At 38.6% G+C, this 25902-nt stretch overlaps 12 protein-coding genes across 12 annotated transcripts; 6 read left to right on the top strand and 6 right to left on the bottom strand.

The window, feature by feature from the left end:
* The first annotated feature begins 25 nt into the window (after positions 1–25).
* Positions 26–3491, top strand: SPOG_03847 (phosphatidylserine decarboxylase Psd3). The gene is made up of 7 exons (XM_013166111.1): positions 26–225; positions 275–334; positions 404–628; positions 680–1166; positions 1207–2255; positions 2300–2474; positions 2515–3491. The coding sequence occupies exons 1-7, from the start codon at positions 136–138 to the stop codon at positions 3336–3338; spliced, it is 2910 nt and encodes a 969-aa protein (XP_013021565.1). The 5' UTR covers positions 26–135; the 3' UTR covers positions 3339–3491.
* SPOG_03848 (dolichol-phosphate mannosyltransferase catalytic subunit Dpm1) lies at positions 3488–4690 on the bottom strand. Its single transcript, XM_013166112.1, has 2 exons — positions 4067–4690; positions 3488–4009 (listed from the first exon to the last, which is right to left on the bottom strand). Exons 1-2 carry the CDS (start codon positions 4628–4630, stop codon positions 3863–3865), a joined length of 711 nt encoding a protein of 236 aa, XP_013021566.1. The 5' UTR covers positions 4631–4690; the 3' UTR covers positions 3488–3862.
* A 416-nt stretch (positions 4691–5106) lies between these two features.
* On the bottom strand, positions 5107–6168 carry SPOG_03849 (40S ribosomal protein S10). The gene is made up of 2 exons (XM_013166113.1): positions 5997–6168; positions 5107–5751 (listed from the first exon to the last, which is right to left on the bottom strand). Exons 1-2 carry the CDS (start codon positions 6070–6072, stop codon positions 5393–5395), a joined length of 435 nt encoding a protein of 144 aa, XP_013021567.1. The 5' UTR covers positions 6073–6168; the 3' UTR covers positions 5107–5392.
* A 325-nt stretch (positions 6169–6493) lies between these two features.
* Positions 6494–8773, bottom strand: SPOG_03850 (ubiquitin family). Its single transcript, XM_013166114.1, has one exon. It carries the CDS (start codon positions 7393–7395, stop codon positions 6601–6603), a length of 795 nt encoding a protein of 264 aa, XP_013021568.1. The 5' UTR covers positions 7396–8773; the 3' UTR covers positions 6494–6600.
* On the top strand, positions 8738–13624 carry SPOG_03851 (ATPase with bromodomain protein). Its single transcript, XM_013166115.1, has one exon. The coding sequence runs from the start codon at positions 9923–9925 to the stop codon at positions 13475–13477; it is 3555 nt and encodes a 1184-aa protein (XP_013021569.1). The 5' UTR covers positions 8738–9922; the 3' UTR covers positions 13478–13624.
* Positions 13513–15952, bottom strand: SPOG_03852 (triacylglycerol lipase). The gene is made up of 3 exons (XM_013166116.1): positions 15681–15952; positions 15386–15602; positions 13513–15325 (listed from the first exon to the last, which is right to left on the bottom strand). The coding sequence occupies exons 1-3, from the start codon at positions 15730–15732 to the stop codon at positions 13648–13650; spliced, it is 1947 nt and encodes a 648-aa protein (XP_013021570.1). The 5' UTR covers positions 15733–15952; the 3' UTR covers positions 13513–13647.
* A 639-nt stretch (positions 15953–16591) lies between these two features.
* SPOG_03853 (phospholipase) lies at positions 16592–19557 on the top strand. The gene has a single exon (XM_013166117.1). It carries the CDS (start codon positions 17259–17261, stop codon positions 19212–19214), a length of 1956 nt encoding a protein of 651 aa, XP_013021571.1. The 5' UTR covers positions 16592–17258; the 3' UTR covers positions 19215–19557.
* A 344-nt stretch (positions 19558–19901) lies between these two features.
* On the top strand, positions 19902–21746 carry SPOG_03854 (spindle pole body docking protein Cut11; the record flags this gene model as incomplete). Its single annotated transcript, XM_013166118.1, has 2 exons — positions 19902–20061; positions 20113–21746. 2 exons carry the CDS (start codon positions 19902–19904, stop codon positions 21744–21746), a joined length of 1794 nt encoding a protein of 597 aa, XP_013021572.1.
* Positions 21747–21834: 88 nt separating this feature from the next.
* SPOG_03855 (cytochrome c1 heme lyase) lies at positions 21835–22781 on the bottom strand. Its single transcript, XM_013166119.1, has 2 exons — positions 22371–22781; positions 21835–22273 (listed from the first exon to the last, which is right to left on the bottom strand). The coding sequence occupies exons 1-2, from the start codon at positions 22730–22732 to the stop codon at positions 21979–21981; spliced, it is 657 nt and encodes a 218-aa protein (XP_013021573.1). The 5' UTR covers positions 22733–22781; the 3' UTR covers positions 21835–21978.
* A 337-nt stretch (positions 22782–23118) lies between these two features.
* On the top strand, positions 23119–23373 carry SPOG_03856 (uncharacterized protein; the record flags this gene model as incomplete). The annotated part of the gene is made up of 1 exon (XM_013166120.1): positions 23119–23373. The coding sequence occupies one exon, from the start codon at positions 23119–23121 to the stop codon at positions 23371–23373; it is 255 nt and encodes an 84-aa protein (XP_013021574.1).
* A 264-nt stretch (positions 23374–23637) lies between these two features.
* SPOG_03857 (diphosphomevalonate decarboxylase) lies at positions 23638–25328 on the top strand. The gene has a single exon (XM_013166121.1). It carries the CDS (start codon positions 23778–23780, stop codon positions 24951–24953), a length of 1176 nt encoding a protein of 391 aa, XP_013021575.1. The 5' UTR covers positions 23638–23777; the 3' UTR covers positions 24954–25328.
* SPOG_03858 (cytochrome c oxidase subunit VIII) lies at positions 25197–25806 on the bottom strand. The gene is made up of 4 exons (XM_013166122.1): positions 25633–25806; positions 25503–25564; positions 25375–25412; positions 25197–25325 (listed from the first exon to the last, which is right to left on the bottom strand). The coding sequence occupies exons 1-4, from the start codon at positions 25713–25715 to the stop codon at positions 25305–25307; spliced, it is 204 nt and encodes a 67-aa protein (XP_013021576.1). The 5' UTR covers positions 25716–25806; the 3' UTR covers positions 25197–25304.
* Positions 25807–25902: the final 96 nt, after the last annotated feature.

A 25902-nucleotide genomic window follows, 5' to 3' on the forward strand; every position in this document is an offset into this window, starting at 1 on the left:
AACGTAAACTGTCTTTTCTCCATCAGTTAGAAATTGTCTTCTTGAATTTTTTTTTTCATGTATTGTCTTTAGTTTTATATTTTATGACTTTATAACCTTCAGCATTGATTCTCGCTTGAATGAGGTTGTACAGAAATGACTTTTACGAAGAAGGGGAGAAGCTATCATTTGCTTCAAAAAGGGATTAGAAGTGGATCTTTAATTTTAAAAGTGGAAGTGGAAGGTGTAAGTCGCTCACTAGTTGCTTAAAAACAGAGATCAATTAACCTGGAAGATTACCAACATAGATGAAAATGCGCTTCCAGATACTACATCCGACAATGACTCCTTCTTTGTAAGTGGAGCTAACGGGATCCTGCCGGTGTCCTTGTTCCGTCAGAAGACTAACTATTTATGATTCTAGTACATAAAACTAAAGTACAAAAAATACCGCGCCGTACTTGAGGATATCCAACCAAATAAAACGGTCGATAACAATTCCCTAATGACTTTGAGTATGCCTTTTTCCGTAGATTTTCAAAACCTTGGATTTAAATTGTGTTTCAGTTGCAAACAAAAACGAAAGAAATACACCCTGGGAGAGGCTTTTATAAGGTTGGATCATTTATTTAAACTGGGTCCAAATGAGGTATTTAAATTGTTAACACAATAAATAGCAAGGTGCTAATGCATACATCAGAGTCAGCAGTGCCCTCTATATCCACCTCTGAAGAGCACTTCTTCAGATTCTACTGGAAGCTTGGAAGTGAAACCATTAGGAAACTTTCGATTGAAATACACTGTTCATGACCCTAGGAATCCTGAAGCTGATTCTGCTAGTTTGACTCAAGGGTGGCTAGAAGAAGTAGAAAAGCATCTCTCTTCAGAAAGTTTAGATTACCCAGCTAACAGCGTGTCGAATTCTATTAAAAACAATGAACTAGATAACATTGAATCTGATTTGGAAGATTCTACTTTCCTGCCCGAATCTGACTCCAACGTACCAGAAGGCGATTTTTTATGCCAAGTGGATGACTCAGGTATGGAGGAAGTCGAAGATATCAAACAAAGAGTAAAGAAACGTTTGAAGCAGCCTTATAGCATTACCCAGAATCAAATAACCGACCTTTTAGGGTTTACTTCTGTGGAAATTGTTTCCATTTCCAATTTACCTCCGCTAAAAAATGGTATGTATACGCGGAGAAATGTTTCTAACTATCTCGTTAGTTTTTCGTACAGGGTTTGACATGGATCCATTTGTGATTATGTCGTTTTCGAAAAACACTTTTCGTACAAAAAGGGTTAGACATAACTTGAATCCAGTGTACAACCAAAAGTTCCTTTTTGAGGTTGGTGCGTTAGAAAGAAAATACGATATTATTTTTAAAGTAATAGACCATGATAAAATATCCTTGAATGATTCGGTGGGAGTTTGTTCTGCGGATATCCAGAGCATTATTAGTGCCGCTGCACAACCTGATCCTGTCACTGGGCTTTATAAACTTAAAGATGAACGTGAAATTTTTGAAAAAAGTGAAAATCCTAAGAAGGTTAATTCACAGCCTATCGAAAAACTTGTAGATGATTTCTCATCTGCTGTCGAAAATAACTTAGAGACAGATGTGGTTACAAGAACTATACCTCTAAAATTATTTTGTAGTGTCCCTCAACCAGAGTCTGAACAAGCAACACTTACTTTTCGTGCTATATTTTTCCCTTTTGCTGCAGTTCGCCAGAAATTTTGGAGAGTAATGCTAACTCAATATGGAGAAGTTGAAAATGAGCAAGTATCAAAATTAGGCATGTATGCTGTATTGGATTCTTTGGGATCAAACATACCGGCATTCATCATTGATTCATTGTTCCAGGAAACCTTAAGCAAAAAACCAGATAACAACGAGGAAACTATAAATCTTGACGAAGCTGTTATCTGTCTTGAGAAGCTAACATATCTCGTTTGTAATCGAGACTCATCCCCTTCTTTACATCCGTCTAGTCCTTCACCTTTCGATAGCAGTGGCAAATCAACACCGATTAAAAGTTCTGAAATGTCTGAGGACTTAGATGCAGCAGACGTTATGAATAGCAACCAGTTAAATTTGGTTTGTTTACATAAGTGCCCGCTTTGCTTAAAATGTGAGCTAGACAGGATGGACCAATTTCGAGCTACTGTTCATGTTGCAACATGTGCCAGTCATGATTGGAAACGCGTGGATAGATTAATGATGTCCAATTACCTTACCTTGAACCAAGCTCAAAGGAAATGGTTTGCCAAGGTATTTGTTTTTCTGTTTACAAAGTGCTAACTACTCAATTGCAGGCTTTTACAAAGGTAGCGTACGGATCGCATAAACTAGGATCGACCTCAGCGAAAACTTTAGTACGAAATCGTAAAACGGGACATATTATCGAAGAAAAGATGAACGCTTATGTCCGAGTTGGTATACGTTTGCTATACCGGGGTATACGCAATCGGAGAATGGAAGGGACAAGAGGTATGATAATTACTTATTTTCATTCTAACTTTGTTTTTAGTACGAAAGCTACTGCGATCGCTGACGCTCAGACAAGGCATAAAGTATGATTCTCCTTTATCAACAAAAGACATCGTACCCTTTATTCGATTTTTTGACTTGAATACGGATGAAATGGAGAAGTCGATAGATGAATTTAAATCTTTTAATGAGTTTTTCTATCGAAGATTGAAACCTGGTGCGAGACCTGTGGCTTCACCAGATAATCCGAATATTCTTATTTCAGCTGCTGATAGTCGGTTGGTTGTTTACGAGAACATAAATATTGCTACAACTTACTGGATCAAAGGAGCAGAATTTTCTATAGCTCGACTGCTTGGCCCTCAATATGAAAATGAAGCCTCTCAGTACATGGACGGGTCCATTTGTATATTTCGCCTGGCTCCTCAAGATTACCATAGATTTCATTCTCCCGTCGATGGGAAACTTGGAGCACTAAGTCTTATTGAGGGACAATACTATACTGTCAACCCTATGGCTATTCGGTCGTACTTGGATGTTTTTAGTGAAAATGTTAGGACTGTTCTACCTATTGAATCTCCTCAATTTGGTCGCATTATGTACATATGTATAGGTGCTATGATGGTTGGTAGCATCCAACATACAGCTGACGAGGGACAAGAAGTTAAACGTGGTGATGAATTAGGCTATTTTAAGTATGGTGGAAGTACGATTGTTGTATTTTTTAAAGGGAATCGGGTTATGTATGATGACGATCTTTTACGAAGTTCTAAAGAAACAACAGAGACTTTGCTCAAGATGGGAGAAAGCGTTGGAAAAGCTTCTGGAGAATCATTGAATGAAAAAAATAAAAAGGAGATTTAAGTTGACGTAGTTTTTTGGCTTATACAAGTTTAAAGGTACGCAATAATACCTTTTAGACAACCAAGGTTCGTTTGTTTTCTCATTTGGTTTTATTTATTTATGGTTTTTTTTAGAAATAAAGATTTTGCTAATATCTTGAAAAGTATCAGCCAGTGTTGATAAATTTATGTATATTGTATGTTGATATGAACTTTGCGTTTGTGTAGATCAGCGAATTAATAGAACCTATTGTTAAGAAATAAAACAAGCAAATACAGTGACTTGCTTATATATATGTATCTTTTAAATGTCAAATCCCCTTCGATTCTACTCCTATATACTTGACATACTAGCTATTGAGTTTGTATTCATATTAGTACTTCCGAGAACAAAGCATATTCAGAAACTAATCAATCATTAAGTTTAAAAAAAAACTGGGCCGTAATTAAAGTTGTAAATTTTCTCAGTGAAAAGCTTTCGAAAAAAATCCAAGGGAATAACGAAACCTAGTGGTTGACTCATAAATAATATGCATCAATACATGATTAAATGAAAACTAAGGAAAGCACACCCTTCAAATAGCCGATAATGTCGTCCATACCGAGCTTACTTTCACCATACAATCTATCAACGAAAGCAATGGGAACCTCGCCGATAGTATACTCGTGTTGACGAGCACGAGCAATCATTTCCTATAACAGTTAGCTTTACCATATGTTAAGGCTATATGTCGACAAACAACAACGTACCATTTGGAAAACATATCCCTTGCTAGTAACCTCTTTCATCAAGGTCTCCAAGACCTGCTTCTTGTAAAGTCGGAAACTTCCAGTAACGTCCGAAACGCCAGTTCCCAAAACGGTGCTAGCCAAAAGATTGGCACCACGAGAAATCAACTTTCTTTTCAAATTCCATCCGTAAACACCACCATCCTTAGCATATCGAGTTCCTAAAACGATATCGTAGTTACCCTCCTTCTGCAATTTAATAAAGTCAGGAAGGTATTTAGGATGGTGAGAAAAGTCGGCATCCATAATAATCACAAAGTCACCAGTAGCAAAGTTCAACCCATGAATATAGGCAGTACCAAGACCCAGTTTTCCAGAACGAGGTTTCAGTAATATTTTATCTTCACCGTATATCTTTTGCAAATCTTTGGCTACTTCTTGAGTACCGTCTGGAGAGGCATCATCGATTACCACGATTTCCCAAGTCAAGTTCGCTTGCTCAAAAGTACGAGCTATAAGGTAGGTGATAATTGGCAAATTTCTTTTTTCGTTATATGTAGGTAATAACACACTATATTTTGACATTTTACAGCAAATTTCTGTAAGATTTCAGAAAAGTACAAGTTTCAAGAGAGTGCTTTTGTTCAAGGTATCTAATATAACGAAATGTAATGTAAGTAAGCTTAAATACAATACCGACTTCGAAGCCGCTACTGAAATGGGTTTAGTGAGTTAAAGTATCGAAACCCTATTTAATAAACAAATCGATTTTGATCGAATAGAAGAATGCTGATGCTTTCTATAGTGCAGACAATGAACAAGCGCATATTATTTTATACATAAAACAAAAATTGCGAGGCGAATTACAAACACTAATAGAAAAGGTGGTAGACGGTGTGTGCAGGAGTGAACGTGGCAGTGCTCATTAGTAAATAATCTATGAAATCCAAACGATAATTACTTGGAAAGGTTCCTGGTGGACGACCTGGCTTATTGTCTTTGCTTATATTCCTACTCTTTACGAAAAAATACTTTCGTTGCTTCATTTCAACTTTTCTATTCGGATAGGCAAAGTTAGGGCAGAAATGATCCCCTTTCACTTATACACTATGAATCAACAAAAATTACAATCCTCTAATATCCATAATGCCTCCCCTAGAATAACCGCTAGTGTATTCGATTCAGGAAAAAGCCTATTCCGTCCATGCATAAATGACAATAGCCCCAAGTACTCATTCTATCCACATTCATTACAGGAGAAAAATAGTAATTTACAGAATACTTTTCACGTTTTTTTAAACGATACAAGGGACTAAAAAATTAAGATGAATCGTCGTCTTGAACTATTTATTGAGGACGACCAAATCCACCACGGAAAGAGGGAGCAAATCCACCGGGAGCAGCAGCATCGTCCTTCTTTTCAGCACGGCGGTAACCAACGTCAGCAGCTGTACGCTCACGAGGTTCAGGGCGAGTAGCACGAGGAGCAGCGGGGCGCACTTGACGCTTGTGAGTAGCAGGGACAACCTCAGCAGGAAGATGCAAGTACTCACGCAAGTATTCAACACCCTCGTTGTTCAAAGTGTAGTAAAAGTAGCCCCAGTTGTAGCGGGTCTTGAGGTAACCACGAGAGTCCAAGGATTGGCAAGCCTTGATAACTTGCAAGTTGGGGACACCAACTTCAGGGTGCTTGGGAAGGTTGAAGTCTAAAAATGCATTAGTAACCGGAAGAACAACCACTGGATCTAACGAGCTTCTAAAAGGCCAGCCAAGTATTTGTATGTTTCAATGTTCCTGGGAAAAACAAAGCCAATAAAAATTAAAGGTTCGTTCACATAGCAAACCGAATTTGTTTTTCCAGTTAATTTTAATGCCCACTATGAACAGAATGAAACGAACTTTCGCAAACCATAATGACCAATGCCCATTAAAAGCCGTCCTATTTACATACCCTTCTTGGCAACCAAGACACCTTGTTGGAAAAGAGTTTGATGAATAGCCTTGCGGTTCTCCTTAGGGATAAGCATCTTCAGTTCAAGGTAAAGCCGAAATTACCAATGTTGTCAGAATCTCATTCTGAGTAGTTTGGACCTACTAAAACCAGTCACAAGCATAGAGGGTAGGGTTACCACCCGAACTAATATTACTACAGCGAAGGAAAGAAATATCGTTTTACGGAAACTGTGTTATACTCCGTTGATATTTATTAGAACATCAAAAGGTGCTTCAGTAAACGCATTTTTGCTACGAGAATAAAAATTCGTTTGTTTATATATCTTTATGCCAGGAGAGAATGTAAAGGCTTTTAAATATGAATTTTTTTACTGGATTCTAGACCACGGTACACTTGACAATAGCATGCGACATGGGCGATATACGTTTTCTAACCAATGTATGCACCTCTCAAAAGTTTCTTGTTCTTAGGAAAGGCGAGATCAATCATAACTTTGAAGTTTCAAATTCATTCAAGAACTTGCTCTATTAATTTGTATCTATTATCGTCTTTTATCCAACACAATAGTCCCAATTTCATATCTCGTAAAACATTAACTTAGTTATGCAAATCCATCGTCCCAACCATCTAGTACTTTGGCTTGTTCATCTTCATCGTCATCGTCACCATCCGAAACAGTCGCTTCCATACGTTGAAGCCATGGATCGTGAGATTGGACGCCCTCTTTTATGGACTCCTTACCTTTGTTGGAAGATGAAGATTCGTTCTCATTTGAAGAGCTTTGTTCTGAAGAAGAAAAGGAAGCGGCCGAGGAAGACCCACGACGATGAGCCAAAGAAGATTGGAAAGCATTGCGGGTTTCAGATACAGATTTCTCTATATCTTCTAGAAATTCGTGGTCGTCAAATCTAGATACATTTTGCTCAGTAGAAAGAAGCTTCTTTAATTTCTGTTTTTTCTCTTCCTTTTTAGCTCGAGTTTCTGCGGGTTTCTTGGCTAGAAATTCAGATAATTCCTTCGCTTGACGAACAGTACCAAGACGATTTCCATCTAAATCCCTACAGGAATCTTGGTTTTCTTCTTCATTACGCTTTTTTGACATACGACCACCGGCAGCTCGTAGCTGACTGCCAAAACCACCTTTGCCACCCAAAACTCGTCCACAAAGCCAGAGATTTACGTCTTTATTCAATGCGTTCTTTTCCAAACCACATATCGAAGTGGATGGGCATACAATTCGGCCCTCATATGTCAAGTATAGTGAATTCAGCAGACGATCGGCTTGCTTTCCAAAAGCTTGACCCAATGCTTGTTTCAGGGTCGCAGAAGCATTCATTTGAACCTGAACGGTCTCTTTGGACGGAAATCCATTAAAAAACACCGTCTTTCGTTCCATGTTCCCAGAATTGGCCAGCGTTGCAGAGTTTGGTAAAGGAGACCAGTATATCTAGGCTCCTATATATAGGTAGTGGCTAAATCAAAGCTTGCCTTCATGCTCCGTAGAATCAATCCATGATAAAAATAAATAAAAATAATAAAGAAAGATACACGAAAGATAATAAAATAGCGACCAGGAAAAATTTTCTGGCTCAGGTACACCTTGTCGATCAAAAAAAGGAAAAAGCAGGTTTTTTTCTAATGTTTATAAAGTCGCGCAGATTCACATACAAGGAATTGAAATAAACTATACTTCATGAAAGGAGTAGTTGGTCGGGCAACTCGAAACGGAGCTATTTTGGACTTGTATACAATGAGGAACCAGACAACGGAGAGCAAATTGACTTTTCTAAGGATAAAAAGTAAAAACTGGCTTCTTTATTTGTTAACCTTTGTTCTTTTGTTCACCAGCTTGTCTTTAGCAACTGTAGAAGAAATCTTTCTGTGCAAAGTCATATCAAACATTCATTCCTTAGGATAGCTTTGAAACCAAATTCAGTCAATTTCATAATTTACTTCTTTTTTTATATCTTTTCCATTTCAAAAATTTCTATCCAATTTAGCTGGTTTTCCAAAACTTTTAACCGAGAAAAATTGGCCTTAAAAAAAATCGCAACTCGAAAAGATCATGGAACCATAATATATTCAGTCCTCTTTTTTCTTTTTTTCTTCATAAAACCCTGGTTTTCACAACATAGAGCTATTCATGTAGCATCTCGATTAGCAGCGATCACATACTCCATTATTAAACTTCATGCAGACAACAGTAACTGAACCCTTTACCAATGTATGTAAAGGAACGTCTTCATCATAACTTCTTACTCAATTGCGGACGGTCGCTTATTCTGTGATTCCTCCTTCTACCTATTTAGGATTTAATGCATCTACGTGACATTCTACCTCTCAGATCGGATCCAATCTTCAAAGCTCCAGATTCTTTATTTAACAAACAAAAAAGAATGAAAAAAAGACTTTAAAACACTCATTCGACTTTGCTTTACCTGCTTTTCTTGATTGTTTACATGCCTATACCAATGCAAAACTCACCACCAAAAACTGAATATCCATGAACTGAAAAATATCAGTTTTTATTGTCTATAGAAACTGAATCCCGTTTAAAAAGACGATAAACATAGTTTCTTTTTAACACGAATTCGTTCCTCTTATTTCCTTAAAGTGAACTTTTTTTTTTTTACTTATTTTTACTTGTTTTCTTTGCCGCATGATTTGGTGGTGACTTTAGCGCTCCAATTTTGAACTTTGCGTGCATGACTTTTCAGAGCTGGTGGTGGTGGCAGTACATAGGACTCCTTTGTCCTACTAGCTCAACACCACGCTTTGCCATCTCATTGAAACTCCAACCATTTTAAAACGGAAAAAATAACTGTCTTTTTGGTACGTTTGCTAGACTCTTTCCCATTATTAAAGGCTCTTCAAAAAAAGTATCGCTGCTTTAGGGACTCAATAGTCGCGACGGTAGTCAAATTACTTTTTTTTTTTTGGGGTAAGAAACGTCCGACACTCATCAATCTAGTATACTGAGTATTTTCGGTAGAAAAGTTGATTCACTTTTCTAATTGTTATTGACGGTTTATTTTCGCCCAAAGAAGGAAGTAAGAAGACTTGGGTTCGTTGAGTTCAAGTTGCTTCGTGACACTTTCTTTCTCTCATTTTTCTTTTTATTGAAAATTATTGATAACACGAATTATTATTTATCTATATTCGTTGAAATCGAGAGCAGGTTTCGTTCATTACTCGCAAAGGATCATTTACGAAATCCATTGCATCCATATTTTGCTTTCCATTAATTCCTGACTAAAATCTGGTTTGTCAGAGTTTCAAATAGACGAATCAGAAAAACTATTGGAAATTTTTCCCTTATTCCCTTATTTATTTCTCTCTTATTTAACACCTTGTCTTTTTTTTCCATTAGAAGACCGGCTTGTTTTTATTTTTTTTTATTTAAAAAAAAAGGAAAAGTTAGTCGCTTTGCGTTTGCTTTTTCGCCTTACACGCATTACAATTTCTGGCAAATTGATTCTACATTGAGTTGTTTTTTTTTTGGGCAAGATTCAAACGAAAGGGTATAAAAGGAGATATTACCAAGAGTTGATCTTGTTTTAAAAATAAGTCCCATTGGAATATCTTTTCTATAGTACACATTTTCTACTCTTTTGCCCAATACGTCGTTCCCCAATCCTTTTGGTGCTTCTTTCAGAAGCTACTCCAACGCTGTGGTGGAATACTCCAATCCTTATATTTGGCAAAATCGGCCTATCGTTTTAAAGCTCATCGATACTGGAGCCAAGAATCATTGGTTAGAAAGTGTATCGGACGAAGAGGATTCTCTATCGACTGATATCGATTCTTCCCAAGAAGCTGTTGACACCGTAACTACTGCTCGCCATTCATTTTCGTATCCTCTTTCCAACGTAAACTCTATCCCAGTGACAGATTTTTTTCATTCTACTGATGAGCATGAAAACATGTCTTTAGATGAACATGAAAGCAAACCCGTACTTGAGGATTTTGATACTGAAATAGACGATATCGCTCAGGAAGCAAATGGAAATATTTTAAAAGAAGATGAAGATAAAAAAGAAGAAGAATATCATGATTCTGATGAAAGTGAGGAATCTGAAGAGTCTTTACCCAACCAAGGTAGTCACCGTCGTCGTCGTCGCTCGCAGTCTGTTGCTGCGAATAAACGTATTCACGATGCTTTCCAACATGACCAGGAGGATTATGGTGGTGAGGATTATCAACCCACGGCTAAACGGAGACTGAGAAATCGTGTTGCAAGCGACGAGGATGAACCGTTCGTTGCTTCCGCTTCTGAAGAAGATTTGTCTGATACGGATGATTCCCTGGTACAATCTGCTAGAACCAGAAGATCTTTACGACAAGGAACACGACGTTCTACTCGCTTACGAACTCAAAGACACGATGAAGATTCCGACGAAGAGATTCATCGTCCAACTTTGCGTGAGAGAACTAGTCGCGTTAATTATAGCGTTCCTCTCTCATTTCCTCCGGTGGAAGATCAGGAAGGTGAAGGAGCTTCCTTTAACCAAAGCAGAAATAGAAAGACACATTCTGAAGTTGCTGTTGCAAATTTACTACGAAATCAAGTCTCTAGTTTTATGCCCTACATTGACTCTAGCGGGTCTGAATCCGAGAGCGATAGTACAAGAGTAAAGCGTTCTTCTGCAAAAACTGTGAAAGCATTAACCGATTCTACGGGTGCTGGAGGACCTCCAAATTATGGTCGTGTAAAAGAGAAAAGCGATTTGGCTGACTCGGATCCTCTCGGCGTGGATTCTTCTCTTTCATTTGAATCTGTTGGTGGTTTAGATAATCATGTTAATCAACTGAAAGAAATGATTATGCTTCCTCTTCTTTATCCAGAGATTTTTCAGACCTTTAACATGCAACCACCACGCGGTGTGTTATTTCATGGCCCCCCAGGTACTGGTAAAACCTTATTGGCAAGAGCGCTGGCCGCTGCTTGCTCTTCTGAAGATAAAAAAGTGTCTTTTTATATGCGAAAAGGTGCCGATTGTTTAAGTAAATGGGTTGGTGAAGCTGAACGTCAATTACGCCTTCTGTTTGAAGAGGCCAAAAGCACTCAACCGAGTATCATATTCTTTGATGAGATTGATGGTCTTGCTCCTGTTCGATCTAGTAAGCAGGAACAGATCCATGCCTCTATTGTATCTACTCTCCTGGCCCTGATGGATGGCATGGATGGCCGAGGCCAGGTCATTATTATTGGTGCTACTAATAGGCCAGATGCTGTTGATCCTGCTCTACGAAGGCCTGGACGCTTTGATCGTGAGTTTTATTTTCCTTTACCAGATAGAGAAGCAAGAAAAAAGATTATTCAGATTCATACTCGGAGCTGGAAAGTTCCTACACCAGAATGGCTCTGTGATTTACTTGCCGAGAGGTCAAAAGGCTACGGTGGTGCTGATCTTCGTGCTCTCTGTACTGAAGCCGCTTTGAATTCCATCAAGCGAACGTATCCTCAGCTGTATAGAAGTTCAAAAAGACTACAATTTGATCCTAATACGATCCAAGTTAAGGTGAAAGACTTTGCTTTGTCAATGAAGAGGATTATTCCCTCCACCGCCCGCTCTTCATTAGCTTTTAACAAGCCTTTACCTGCTGAAGTGAAGCCTTTATTAGAAGATACTTTGGATCGTATACTTTCGTATCTTGGCAGAAACATGCCTATTCCTCCCAAGGTCAATATTTTGGAAGAAGTGATGTTTGACGACCCTGGAGAAGACAACTTTGATTACCAACAACAGTTAGAGCAATTTGAAAAGCTGAGGATCTATAAGCCAAGGCTTCTGATTTGTGGAAGAAAAGGGTTAGGTCAGGTTTCTCTGGGACCTGCTATCTTGCAATTTTACGAAGGCGTCCATGTTCAATCCTTTGATATGTCAGCTCTGTTGCAAGACTCAACTCAAAGCATAGAAACTTCCATTATTCAATTATTTACTGAAGTTCGTCGACATACGCCTAGCGTTATCTATATTCCTGACGTTGACAGCTGGTTGAATGTTCTTCCACCTTCAGCTAGCACTACGTTTTCCTCATTGCTTGAGCGACTAGATTTCTCTGACCAAGTTTTATTTCTTGCACTTTCAGGGAGTCCGCGAAAGGAATTACATCCTCAGCTCAAAGAGTGGTTCCCAAAGCAATCAGTGGTAGAGTTGCAATATCCGTCTCGTAAAAATATTGAGAAGTTCTTTCAACCAATTATCGACCTTATAAGTACTTCACCTCAAAAATTACCAGGTGGGCTTCCAAGAAAGAGGAGAATCCTTCCTGAATTGCCGTTAGCTCCCACTCCTGCTCCTGTCACGGGAGTTAAAACTAATTTGAAGCAGACGAAGCAAGCCGATATGAGGTTGTTAAATAAGCTTAAGGTTAAATTGAACGCACTCTTGTCAAATTTACGTACAAGATATCGTAAATTCAAAAAGCCTCTGATAGACTATAACGATATATTTTGTGTTGATCCTGAAACAGGTCATTCATATCGCAAACGGGAAGAGTGCAATTTTGAATTGGTCGATGAAGAGGTTCGTAAAATTGACACCAATCAAAAGTTCAGCATGATGAGTTTAGAAGAAGTTGAGAAACGTGTCTGGGACAATTGCTACTGGACTCCAAAAGACTTTGTTCGTGACATAAAGCTCATTCTCCGTGATGCTCTGCGTTTAGGAGACAATGAAACTGTGAAGCGTGCACAAGAAATGTATGCTAACGTCTTACTGGGATTAGAAGACATGGATGACGAACAGTTTTCTCAAAAATGTGAGCGTATGGCGATTCGTGAAGAAGAACGAAGGAAGTTAAGAGAAAATAAATTAAGAAAGCATTTGGATGCCACGAAAGCTACAATGCAGCTTCCTGAAGATCAACAAGAGCAACACGTAGAAAGCAATGCTGAAATAGACGATTCAACGGAACAGCCATCTGACATGTTAATGGAAACTTTAACGAATATGCCTATTGATAATTTGAGCTCTAAAAATGAAGTAAGAGAAGACCAATTTAAAGATGTGTATCTACAACCGTCGATTATGTCGGTGCCTAACTCATTTATTGAAAAAGTAGACGAAGACAGAGTCTCACCGGAAAATATATCGGAGAATGGAAGACAACCAGATGAGGACACACTGAAGAATGGTATCTCTTCTTTTACGGATCGTTCAAAGTCTGTTGGGATTACAGAACAGAATAATAATGTAATGCACGGTGAAAAAGCTGACTTCGAAAATCAAGTGGAAGAGGAGAAGCCCCCAGAACTATTACTCGATGAGCGGAAACTTATGAACCTGAAAGATTTGTTTTTAGAAATTTCTAGAGATTTGACAGTTGAAGAACTAGTGCATTTACATGCCTCCTTATATAAAATAATTTGGGATACAAAGAGTGTATGGGATAGAAATTCCGTCATTGACAAATGCGCTACTGCTTTGAAAGAACTTACGGATGATGGTGATGGTCTAGAGTTCGACACCTAATGATTTACTAATGTCATTTTTAATATAAAATTTAATGTCATTTTTGTTCGTCTTCAGAAGCTATGCTAATTAATTATGGTAAAAGAAGGCATTAGAATAATATTTTTAAATTTTTACTCTTGATCACATGTCGGTAGGTAAATGAAGCATTAAGTAAATTATCTTTTCAATTATGGACTTTTGGCATTAGTAAAGCCTGGTGTCACACTTCCGGTTGAAGTAAATTTTTGATTGTTTATAATATCGTCCGGGTTGACTGTAGCAGACTCACAACTAACATCCATATCCTGGCGAGTTATGGACGTGCCAATGTCTCCATCTACAGATGTACCGAGCGCAGTTGGTCGATCCATTGCACGTCCTTTTTCAATAAGTTTTTCTATTTGAATACGAGAGGAGATAAAGTCTATCTTGGGAAACGTAGCAGCTTTGCCAGCTGCGATCATATTCGCCAAACGCTCATTACTAGGAGGAGATAGGATATACCAAAAATCTTTCAATTTTGTTTTTGGCCAGATAGTGATAGTGCCATCGAATTTTTGAAGAAAAACACTACTCCAGTCCTGTCCAAGAGGTCGTGGTAACAATTCTAGGCTACGAATAACATGAAGCCATTTGATCATATCGTATTTGAGGTACTGCTCAATAGCACTACCTAAATAACCACCACGCCATCCACGACCCTTCCTGTGAGAAACAGGTCTTCCTACAGTGCCGCGGGGGGAGAAAAAGAAAACCTGAACGTGAGGGTTTGTTTGACTAACGATGGAAAAGTGAACATTAAACTGTGTCCTCAATTCTCCGAGGGGAATGTCTGTGCGAAGGCTTCCATCTTTAAAGCGATTACCAAAGTTGTGTGGTATTAGCTTTCCTGAGGGACCTCTTGTCATCAGAGGGATAGGATTCAGGATTCCTGGCACAGCACAACTAGCAATGACGGCACTCCAAATAATTGTGTTTGGGGAAGTTAAATAATTTATTAATTTAGGAGGAGAGTGAGCATCACTGGGAATGACAGAGATATTGAGAATTCGACCGGATCTTTCATAAGCTTCGGCGAAAGTCATGCTTCCACGAGTGAAAAACATGCATGTTTTGGCCCAGAAAATCTCATCAAACCGGGCTCCTGTTTGAATGTATCGCTTTGCAGATTCTATATAGCTGCCGACATCGCTTTGAAATTTAGGAGCTAGTTCAGGCACAAGCAGTTGCCGTAGCTCGTCATTTGTGCGAGTACAGACCAGAGCAGCCAAAAGACCACCACCACTGGTTCCAGTAATCACATTCGGAAGTAGATCCTGCTCCAAAAGTGCAGCAAGGACACCAGTATGGTAAATAGCAAAGGAAGCACCGCCTGACAAACAGAGAGCGGTACGGCCATAATTATGTGAAAAGTATTCAAACATGCGGGATCTATCTTTTGGCGTATATAGCTTCTTGTCAATAACTAATTGTAAACAGTGAGTTAGCTCGTTCACATAGTCCTCAACGAGCTTTTTAGTGCCCGAATACGTGCGAGAATAGAGCATGGGGCTATCGATAGCGGCAAAGTTACTACGGACACAAACATCCAGGGTAGATTTTAGTTGTTCCCATTCCTCCTTCAGTCGATGAACTCTTAAACTGCGGAAGACAGTTCGAAGAAGGGAGTAATCGTAATAATCGTAAGCTGGGTCAAGCTTCCAATCGTTATTTCCGAAATAGTCATCCAAGTCCCGAGCCCGCGCCTTCCATTCTTCAAAGGTCTTGGCATTTTGGAGACGGCTCCGTAAAAGGGCAGGTCGACCACGCCAAACAATAAAATATTCATAACAGTTGATATACATACGATCTAGTAAGTAAAGAAATCTATATAAGGTTCATTAGTTAATTGAGACTAAATGTTGGAGAATTCAGCAAGTTACATACGCAACGACGCTAAGACAAATGGAAGCAGTGATCATAAGTGGCCAACGTAAAATGGGATACATAAAACCCTCCCGTTTTTCATCTTTTCCCGTCTTCCCTTTTTTGGGCAGTACAACCTCATGTACAGGATTCCAATCGTGTTGTGCAATGATATACTCTATTCGCTTGTCTCTTTGCTTGCTATAGCCGCAAGTGTATTTGACAAATTCGTCAAGATCTAAGTAGGAGAATCGTTAGCCAACATTGAACCCAAAAAGTAATCGCGAGCTTCAGCTAGTGCTAGTCAATCCATTACCTTCTTGTACGGTATAATCATTGTCAATTTCTGAATTTCCAGAACCGGTCATCGTTTTTTTTCAAGATAAGACACGCAAACAATGCAAGAAACTTCAATCACAGAAAAAAAAGTTTCTTTGTAGTAAAGAGTAGCAAAATAGACATCAAATTTCGCTGTAAGTGTGCCCTGAAACTATTCAGGTTGGAAGAGGAGAATAACCTATTATTGTCTCACGCCCTTCTTTTATGAACGACGTCAATACCCCAGGTTTTTACGTAAACTTTAAGCTTAAATTTAGACGAGAAGTTGGTTCCAGTAGACTGAAAGTAAGTGATGTAAAAAATAAAGAGAAAAAGAGAATTTGGAAAGGAACGATGCTAACTGATTATCAATTTTGACAAAAGAATAAAACTCGACAATCGTTGCAAGGCACCTGGAAAATATGAACTTGTGTTTCTGGATTTCCAAAGAAGAAAGGAAAGAAAATAATCACTGATAAATCCTGTTTAGTTATTGTAAATCTATACTGTTAAGCCAAACAATGGTTTATTATTATACGCTTCAAAGGACGTTTTGGAAATCCTGTCCATTTTAAAAGAATGATTGTTATTCGGCATAGCGAAAAACAGACTCTATGACGGCAAGGACAGGCAAAACAAAACATTAGCGAAAACGACAGAGAATTATGGTTGGAAAGCAATATGCTTCAAGTCATGTACTGCATTGTATTGTATTGTACTGTACTCTATTAATCAAATATGTATTGTTACTATCCTCCGTATGGTCTTATAATTCTCTGCCCGATTACCGATCTCGATTTGCTTGTCAGAACGGCAAACATATGTCATCAACAAACCCGGAAGGAAGGTAGGAAACGGTATATAAAGTAACGAATCTCATAGGTGAACAAAACGGTTCTTCTTTAAGTAAGAAGCATGAAGTGATTTAAAAAAAGGAAAAAAAAACAAATAAAAAGGCTAGCGAAAAATGAATCGCATATATATACAAATTGAATTTTCCTCTGCTTAAATGTCATCATTCTCGGGTTTCGCTTCCGGCAACTCTGCTTTTGGGGAATCACAATTGCCGAATAGGGAGATTTACGAATTGCCGATGGTTAGAGCAAAGCCAATCATGCTTCTTCAGAAACGAAGCCAAACTCATTGCCGATAAACTCTTACGAAATATAAATTAATGCAATTTCCAGTCTGTATAATCCTTTGGCTAACTCTTTGTATACACAACACCCATTGCTTAATTCTTTGACTCTACGAGTTAGATTCCTGATACTGGCGATAAAATACTTCTAGACGAAGGATTGTTTTGTTGTGCTTTGACATCCTGGACTGAAATTTCGAAATCTTCGTTTCAACTTGCATTTTGAACTTTTTTTTTTTCTTGTTCTCTTCTTTACTTGTCTTGTTTTGTTGATTTGAACTCTTTTCGCCTACTAGGTCTCTCTCTCTTCCTTTTTTTCTGTTTCCTTGTTACATCATTTTCGTTTGTTTTTTTTGTACAAAAGAAGCTTGCGGTAGTGGCTGAGCTGAAAACTGGATTTTTCGTATTACCAATTCCTTTCATATTTGTTTCTCCTTAATGTTTTTGTCCTATTTGCTTGTCCTTTCAAGCTTGTGTTTCATTCTCATCAGTTGCCAAGTTTTGGACCCTAATGGGGAACACTCTCATCTTCAGCTCTCTCAACTTGACAAAAGAAATTGGAAAAAACCACCACCTCCTCCTTCCACCAATGCTTCCTATGCTCCCGTTATCGGTTCTTGCAATGGCTCCAAAAGACTTCTTCATTCCTTAGAGTCTGGTCAACTTCCCGAATTAGAAGCTAACTTTCTTAAAAAACGCTCACAATCATCTGATGAGGCTCTTCGTTCCTTTTTACAATCTGTCCATTCCACCTCCTCACTCGACTTAGACAGCCTTATTGGTAGCAACGGTCCTCGCCTGGGAATTGCTGTCTCTGGTGGAGGATATCGTTCTATGTTTTTTGGCGGCGGTGCCCTAGCTGCGTTCGATAATCGAAGTAACGATACCACTTTGGGTGGTCTTTTACAAGGTGCTAGTTATATCACTGGTGCAGATGGCGGCTCTTGGCTTGTCAGCTCGTTAGCAATTAACGATTTTCGTACTGTACAAAACTTATCTTCTTCCATCTGGTATTCTCGCCTTGGTATCTTTTTCGTTGAGGAAACGCGATTTGGCGACAATGAAAATTATTATACCGATCTCGTTGATGAAGTAAATCAAAAAGCTGCTGCTGGTTTTAATGTAAGTTTGACCGACTATTGGGGCCGTGCGATTGCTCGTCATACAACTGGCCGCCTTCGAGGTGGTCCCGATACGACTTACTCTTCTGTGCAAAATGCTTCCTGGTTCCAAGGTGCCGAATATCCCTATCCCATTCTAGTCTCTCAAGGCTTACCTGGTGCACTTGCCTATGGCCATAATTCCACTTCTTCCAATTCAAGTATTTACGAGTTTTCTCCTTATTACTTTAACACCTTCGACAATAATGTCCGTGCTTATATGCCTCTCGAATATCTCGGCACCAAGCTAAATAATGGCTCTGCTGTGGATGATAACTGTGTCACTTACTTCGATAATGTTGGATTTTTGATTGGCACTTCGTCAACTCGCTACAATGATGCTCTCTTGGATGTAAGTTTGCGTCAGTCGCGTATGAGCCGTCGACTTGGTTTTACTCTTCGCCATATGAGGATTAATGGTTCAGCTGTTAGCTATTATAACAACATGTTTAATGCCGCTTCAACTATAGCAGGTGATGGCACAGCTGCTTCGAATGGTCTTGTGAGTGCTCCTTATGTTGACTTGTACGATGGTGGAGCTGATAAGCAAAATATTCCAATTTGGCCTTTACTTCAACCAGAACGCCATGTTGATGTTGTCTTTGCGCTCGATGCTAGTGGTGATACTGACAATTACTGGCCAAACGGTACATCCTTAGTATCAACTTATGAACGGATAACTCAGAAGGCCTCTGATGCTTCGTATGCAGTAAATTCCTTTGTTCATATTCCTCCAGTGGAAACTTTTATTAACCTTGGCTTGAACAATCGCCCAACCTTTTTTGGTTGTGATGGACGCAACACTACGCGTAAAAGTCAAGTGGTTGATGATAACACTCCTCCTTTGGTAGTCTATCTCCCTAACACACCCTGGACGACACAGTCGAATATTGCCGATGATCGCTATCGCCTTGGTACTTCTAACATTAAGGATCTAGTTCATAATGGCTTTGTTGCTGCTACTCAAAACAACTCTACCGATTTTGCTTCTTGCTTGGCTTGCGCCGTTGTCCAAAGATCCTTGGAACGTCAAAATCAGTCAACTCCTCAAGCTTGTCAGCAATGCTTTTCCCAATACTGCTGGAATGGTACAGTTGACAATTCCCCTGTTTTCGATCAAAAGGGCAACGTAAAATACAACCCTTCCATGAAAAGCGGTGCCATGCGTCTTTCTAATAACATTGTATTATCTGGCTTGCTTGCATTCTTACTCATTTTTTATATTCTAAGTTGAACCAATAATGGAATTCCCTGAAAAGTTTCAATACCGTGTCCAGAATTAATAATTTAATTTCCTAGTCATAGGTACAACTGTCAAGTACCTATTGCTATAATTTACTGTTATATTTCTGATTATCCTCAATGTGTCTTTGTTTCCGGGATTGTTCTTTTACCTTATAAAGTTTTTGGCTTGTTGTACCATAGTAAATAATTATTCTACATGTCTTTTAGATATGTTCATTCTCGGCTTACTTGCATACATATAATACAAGAGTTTATCGTCGTTTTACTACCTTTCATCTTCTTTAGAAGCATAAAGAAGCCTTTGTACCTCATAACACATCCCATCTAATTTCTTTTATTGTAATACAATTTTCTTATGAAATAGCAACATAATGAATTCGTCTACAAAGTTGTCCTGTTCACTTTGTTTATCAATGAAACGTACGTAAATATTCACAAATTACTTATAGCATAGTACAATGATTTAGCTTCCAATGTCAGTTAATCACTTTACGGTTATACAATGCACTCCTCACTATTATACCTTATGGAACGTATACAAGTTTCCATGTTTATAAATAAAAGAGAATGGTTATAATACTAACGACATCGTTTCAGGACGTTAAACCAACACTTCGTTTTGTTGACAGTAGAGGTAAGATATGTACAACATACTTACACAGAGCCAACTATCACCATGGTCGCTTTAAGGACCAGTTTTCTAAATGGATCGAAAACCAAAGCGGTGCGGTATCACACAATTTTACGGCCGATACTTCAGCAGCGATTCTTACGCGCTTCTTTGGCGTTGTATTGTTTGTGTTGTGTAACATCATATTGGCTCGCGTCTGGATCCAGTATGTCTATTTGTTTGAATAAAAAGCGAGATACTAACCTTTTTCATGTAGTTTTCTCCCTGAAATTGATTTTTGGAAGTTTTTTCAAAGGCATACTATGCTTTTTATTTGTATTCCCATATTTTGTAATGCTGAAAAGCAGAATGACCACCACCAAGAATGTTCATAGCTCATTAGCAAAAGATCTTATGACAAGCTTTTCTCCTCGATCATTCTTTCCTGTGTATATCTCTTTTGTTGTTTCCGTTGGGATACTCACGATTGCATATGTCCAGGGCCACGCTTCTTCCGCTCGTTTACAATGGGTAACAAGCGCGCGAATGTATGAATTACCAAGACTTAACGAACGGTTTGTTTATATGATGTTTATAGCTGCAATGATGGCTTTCGCTTCTGCATGTGAGCATCTCTATTTTGGGCGGGATACACCTGAACAACCTGTCCTACAAATACCCTTTTTTGTTTATGTGAAACAAAACATTCCTTCTATGTTTAAGTTTTCGGTTATTAAATCTTTAGCATGTGGATTTGCTTCCCCTATTATTTATGCGATTTTCCGATCTTCTATTTGGAAAACTTTTTTGATTTTTACCAAATGCTTTCACAGACTTGCTGCTTCCAAAGCACTTCCTCGTTGGCCAGTAAACCTTGGTCTGTTGTTTCATAGCTTGTGGATGACTTTTCTTATAAACATTTCATTGAATATGGCTCTTTTAATTTTCCGTATCTTTTTATATGCCGGACCCGTTGTTCGTTCTCGCTTTATCAGTATGCGCTCTAATGACCCTAACGGTACCTTATTAGATGGGATTAAGACGAGAAACAAGCCGCTAACTCAATGTATCGCTTCACAAGAGTTGTACTTAATTTGCTCCAAGGATCCAAAGCGAATTCAAAGCATTCTTCAAGATATTGATAGGAAGACTAGTGTTTGGCAAGAGATTCTAAATTATACCTTAATGCTGTGTGAAAGTCTCTCTACTTCCTTGCAGCAATCTTCTGTTACTAAAAAATCCAGTGCTACTGAGACTGCTCAATCAAGCTCAAGACTCAAAAATGGTTCCGCAACAGAAGCCTTCAATACAATTCCTCTTAAAGAGGAAAATGTTTTTGCCTCTAGCTCTTCTCAACGTTCTCGGCTTTTGGAGAAGGTAAAAAAGCATGGTAACTTCAGCTCACCCGATGTCTCTCAGAATTCCTTCCTTGAGTCATTGGTACCCGCGTCTATTCGTAAGCAGTTCTCGAAGTATCCTTCAGTTATTTACAGAACTTCCTTGTTCAATATATTCCGCAAAACCTTGGATCGAAAAAATGCAGCTGTTTTAAGTAACCCATGGTTACTTGAAATACATATTACCAGTTTGTCACTACTTGTTTTAAAATCGTTACAGTATGACACGTATGGTGTGGTTGCTCGTGATATTTCAGATATCTTAACTGTCTATTGTGATACCTACGATAAATTAATTGCTTATAAGCGCAACCCTCCTATTCACGCCTCTGATGTCTTTGCATCGGAACGAACTCATGATTTTGATGATATGGACCGAATTATTGCTTGTTTGAGAGACGGTATTGTTGAAATTACCGAAAAATTCCAAGATTTTTTCTTACAATTGAACATTCCAACTAAGGTAGAACGCCGTTGCTGGGTGTTGTACCGAGGACGAAACTCAACTACTTGAAAAGATTTTCAGATGAAATCTCCTATTGTAGAAAGCAATATGAACGTTAAAGTGGAGATGAAAAAATATCAATTGGAATAAAATACATGAATTGATACGGGTATTAACTTCATTAACAAGAACAGATTAAAAAAGACGGATGTCTTGTTTTTCTTTTTCTTTAATAAGGAACTATCGTCGTTAAACGCTGTTAATATATCTAAAGAGAGGAGATTGTTTTAGATTATTCAGTTTATTGTTGGTCAGTCTTTCCTTGAAAGATAGCCTGACTGGACCAACGGTAAAGGCGCATCCAGGCACCGTGAGCAGTAAGTTTTGGACGAACATCAAGATACATACTTGGGACTCCTTGTACACTACGTCCATTATAAAAATCTATTACATAACAAACCTTTTTACCGCACCTATCGACTAACCAGTCATGTCGGTCAAAGGGTTTGTTATAACCCAACAAGCCAAGAATCCGAGCCTTTGGGGTTAGCTTCTTTACGTCGCCTTGGAATTTTTCGAGTTTGGGTCCCCCACAACTACACCATGTTAGCTTATGCTATTGTTTTGGAGTTTGTTTAGTCTCTTTAGTTCCTTCTTTTAAAAAATATGGAACTCAGGCATCACTATACTTACGATTCCGATCCCCATCCTTTTTCCCAATCCAGAATTTCCTGCCAGGCTTTCTCGTTGACTGCATTATGTATAGGAACAATCGTCTTCATGTCGCTCGCGTTAGGATTCCAATTCTTTCGTTGCATGGCTTCAAAAAACATTTTCTGAGAAGGGTATATCCATTTTTCTTCTTTCTCACTGTTGGGATCTGTTAGTAACTTAGGAATTCCTGATATTTCCCGATCCGTTGGAAGTTCAACAGGCGATGCCGATGCGTTAGGTTGGGATCTGTTTTTGTTGGATTGGCTTTTAAGCCAAGCTTCGCGAACTTCTGGCGATACTGGACATTGAGTTTCTTGGGAGTCTTCCTGGGTTTCTGTCATTTCAAGGGAAATGGGTAATTTACCAGATGCTGCCTTTGACTGGCAATAAGAAAAGTCCTAATTAAGGATGGCCTAAATAGTGTGTTGGAGCTCAGTAAATGCATATTCAAGTTTAATGAATATGCTATAAAAAAACTTTTTTGGTAAGTTGTTAAAGGTTAAAATTTTTCAGTTTTATTGAAAAATGAGTGCCAAAAACCGTTGGCTCTAATATTTGTTCCAAACCATGATTGAGGGCCATTGGGTTAAATCTGCGGTTTCAATGGTGCAACGAAAAGCTGTATGAAGAGCTTTTCAAATTATATAAAGTACCTCGTGACTTATCTCTATCTTGAACAATATGAATGTTTTATTTACTGTGTTCATGTGAAATCATTTACCCAAAGATGAATTTGAAAAAAAAACAATCCTTCTTTTTTTCTTTCACGATTATGCTCATGTATATTGAGGAAATGAATCTTGGAATTGGAGGTATAGTGTCTTATAAAATAAAATATGTCTTGAGACAATCTACTAAAACGGTAGTGTGTGAAACAAAACTTGAAGATTCTACTTGTGTCCAGCTGTCAAACAAATTAAAAATCAAAAAAGTGAAGATTACTGAAACTCGATACGAAATTGTACAGGCTTTCAATGCTTAAATGGATGCTAGGCTCGTTATTCATGAACCTTTTTTTAAGTCTTGAGGAGGTGATCTTTAGGACTTTACGATGCCTTCTTTTTTATCGTCTCACTTCATACGAGATGGATATGCTTGATATTAATACTTTTGTTTATGAACGCCTCAACGTTCTAGCTCACAAATGTCACTTACCATTAGTGCGTTATGATGCCGAACTTCGAATCTTTGTTGAATACAACGACAGGAATGATCAAAGAAATTACCTGACTTTGGGCAGTTGTAGAAGGCTTGCACGCATTATTGGATTGTTCTTGTGTACGGAGGTTGATTTTGTTACTAGACTGTCTGGTTTTCGCTTTGTTAGTTATTTGCATTAAAAAATAAACGTTGGTCAATACCCTATCTTTTACGAGAAAAATAAACATGGCAGAAAAGGTTTATCAATGCACTGTAAGTGCTCCGGTTAATATTGCAGTCATCAAATACTGGGGAAAACGCGATGTTGGGTTGAACTTACCTACAAACAGTTCATTAAGTGTAACTTTATCGCAAGACGATTTACGAACAGTTACGACTGCTAGCTGCAGCAAATCTTTTGAAAAAGACACTTTATGGTTGAACGGGCATGTGGAGGATATTTCCACCAGCAAACGACTTTCTGTTTGCGTAGAGGAATTGCGTAGTGCTCGTCAAGGATTGGAAAAAGAGGATGACTCCTTGGATAAAATCAGCCAACTGAAACTACATGTTGTCTCCAAGAATAATTTCCCCACTGCTGCTGGTTTGGCTTCCTCGGCTGCTGGGTATGCTGCTTTTACTGAAGCCGTTGCCCGTTTATACGGTTTACCCTGGACTCCTACTCAGCTATCCAGAATCGCTAGGCAAGGTTCCGGTAGTGCTTGTCGTAGCTTATTTGGTGGCTATGTTGCATGGGAGATGGGTGAATTGCATAGTGGAGCGGACAGTGTTGCTGTGCAGGTTGAGCCCGTCGAACATTGGCCTGAAATGCGTGTCGCTATTATGGTTGCTTCTGCTGCAAAGAAGGGTGTCTCTTCTACTTCAGGTATGCAATCAACTGTTGCTTCCTCTACCTTATTCCAAAAACGCGTGAAAAATATTGTTCCTGAGCGTATGCAAGCCATGAAACAAGCTATCCGTAAGCATGATTTTGAAACGTTTGCCAAACTTACGATGACCGACTCAAATCAATTTCACGCATGTTGTCTTGATACTTTCCCTCCTATTTTCTATCTGAACGATACCTCTAGAGCTATCATTCGTGTCGTCGAAAACATCAATGCTGCTGCCGGAAAAACAGTTGCTGCTTATACTTTTGATGCAGGTCCAAATGCAGTGGTATACTTCTTGGAAGAAAACTCGGCTTATGTCTTGGATACTTTGTATGCTGTTTCAAGGAACGCACAAGGTTGGGAGGATAGCGAAAGAAACCCTACCTCTGTGAAGATCGACGACGTTGCATCCGAAACTGTACTATCTGGTGTGAGCCGAGTGATTCTCACCAAAGTTGGAGATGGCCCTCGTCTTTTGTCTTCTGAGGAGTCTTTAATAAACGAAGATGGAACACTTAAAGATGCTTAATTATCTCGACTAATTTGAACCCACTTTTACGGTTTCAACGCTATGGTATGCAATGCTTAAGCTAAACGAAACGATCAGTATGGACATAGATTACCGAAAGCAAGGAAAGGCTACTTTAATGTTCTCATCATTTTAATACTACCTTTTACTTTATACAAGTAATACAATACTTTCGTTACCTGCTTTACTTTACCAAATGAAGAACCAACGAGTCAAGTCAAGCTTAAGCTCGTCTTTAGTAAATAAAAGATAGAACGTAAAAAGATTTAATTCCTTAAACAAGAAAATGTATATCACGAAGACTTGCTAATTATACGCATTGATTCACAAAGAATCGAATAAGACTCTCGTTTATGCCGCATTACGGTTATGCTAAAAGAAAAATGAATCAGTAAAAGAAATTCAAAGACATGAGTCATACGTATTTCACGACAAGCACAGGAAGAGCCAAGACGGCACCTAGAGATCATGGGTTAGTATTGTCATTCACCATGGACAGGCAATCCAATGATCCATTGCATTGCACTCTAATCCAGAAAACCAGCATACCAAAGCTTCCAATAAACAACATGGTAGGAATTGCCTTTTTCGAAACATAAAAAGGTACAGTACTATACGTAAGAAAAACAACAAGGTTAATTCTCAATCCAAGACTTTCCAACGGTAACACTAGACTTACGATCCGGGTTTAGGAGGAGCATGGGAAGAAGAAAAACGAACACCGCGAAGAGCGGAACGAGCTGCAATACGAGAGAGGAGCATTATGACAAAAGTTGGGAGTTGCTGAGTTGCTAAGTTGGTTCCAGCCGGCTGCAATTCCTTCTATTGCTGATGCAAACCCTTTCGTATTGCGCAATCCGCTAAACAACATATCGAAACTGTTCCTACACTGAATTATAGATAACGCAGTACAAAGAGATGTCATTAATAAATAAATAGTTCGAGTTCT

This window comes from Schizosaccharomyces cryophilus (assembly GCF_000004155.1).
Source record: "Schizosaccharomyces cryophilus OY26 unplaced genomic scaffold supercont4.1, whole genome shotgun sequence".
Lineage (NCBI taxonomy): Eukaryota > Fungi > Ascomycota > Schizosaccharomycetes > Schizosaccharomycetales > Schizosaccharomycetaceae > Schizosaccharomyces > Schizosaccharomyces cryophilus.

Bases quoted from the DNA above. Each gene is read 5' to 3' on its own strand.
- SPOG_03857 (XM_013166121.1), top strand. From the start codon at position 23,778: ATGGCAGAAAAGGTTTATCAATGCACTGTAAGTGCTCCGGTTAATATT.
- SPOG_03852 (XM_013166116.1), bottom strand. From the start codon at position 15,732: ATGACCGGTTCTGGAAATTCAGAAATTGACAATGATTATACCGTACAA. The intron at 15,603-15,680 runs GTAATGGATTGA...TCTCCTACTTAG, and splicing joins TGATTATACCGTACAAGAAG to ATCTTGACGAATTTGTCAAA. The intron at 15,326-15,385 runs GTATGTAACTTG...AACCTTATATAG, and splicing joins ATTTGTCTTAGCGTCGTTGC to ATTTCTTTACTTACTAGATC.
- SPOG_03855 (XM_013166119.1), bottom strand. From the start codon at position 22,732: ATGACAGAAACCCAGGAAGACTCCCAAGAAACTCAATGTCCAGTATCG. The intron at 22,274-22,370 runs GTAAGTATAGTG...AACATGGTGTAG, and splicing joins AAAGGATGGGGATCGGAATC to TTGTGGGGGACCCAAACTCG.
- SPOG_03858 (XM_013166122.1), bottom strand. From the start codon at position 25,715: ATGCTCCTCTCTCGTATTGCAGCTCGTTCCGCTCTTCGCGGTGTTCGT. The intron at 25,565-25,632 runs GTAAGTCTAGTG...TCTTACGTATAG, and splicing joins GCTCCTCCTAAACCCGGATC to TACTGTACCTTTTTATGTTT. The intron at 25,413-25,502 runs GTATGCTGGTTT...CATGATCTCTAG, and splicing joins GTTGTTTATTGGAAGCTTTG to GTGCCGTCTTGGCTCTTCCT.
- SPOG_03847 (XM_013166111.1), top strand. From the start codon at position 136: ATGACTTTTACGAAGAAGGGGAGAAGCTATCATTTGCTTCAAAAAGGG. The intron at 335-403 runs GTAAGTGGAGCT...TTATGATTCTAG, and splicing joins CCGACAATGACTCCTTCTTT to TACATAAAACTAAAGTACAA. The intron at 629-679 runs GTATTTAAATTG...TGCATACATCAG, and splicing joins TTAAACTGGGTCCAAATGAG to AGTCAGCAGTGCCCTCTATA.
- SPOG_03850 (XM_013166114.1), bottom strand. From the start codon at position 7,395: ATGGAACGAAAGACGGTGTTTTTTAATGGATTTCCGTCCAAAGAGACC.
- SPOG_03853 (XM_013166117.1), top strand. From the start codon at position 17,259: ATGTTTTTGTCCTATTTGCTTGTCCTTTCAAGCTTGTGTTTCATTCTC.
- SPOG_03848 (XM_013166112.1), bottom strand. From the start codon at position 4,630: ATGTCAAAATATAGTGTGTTATTACCTACATATAACGAAAAAAGAAAT. The intron at 4,010-4,066 runs GTACGTTGTTGT...TAACTGTTATAG, and splicing joins AGGGATATGTTTTCCAAATG to GAAATGATTGCTCGTGCTCG.
- SPOG_03849 (XM_013166113.1), bottom strand. From the start codon at position 6,072: ATGCTTATCCCTAAGGAGAACCGCAAGGCTATTCATCAAACTCTTTTC. The intron at 5,752-5,996 runs GTATGTAAATAG...ATGCATTTTTAG, and splicing joins TGTCTTGGTTGCCAAGAAGG to ACTTCAACCTTCCCAAGCAC.
- SPOG_03851 (XM_013166115.1), top strand. From the start codon at position 9,923: ATGTCTTTAGATGAACATGAAAGCAAACCCGTACTTGAGGATTTTGAT.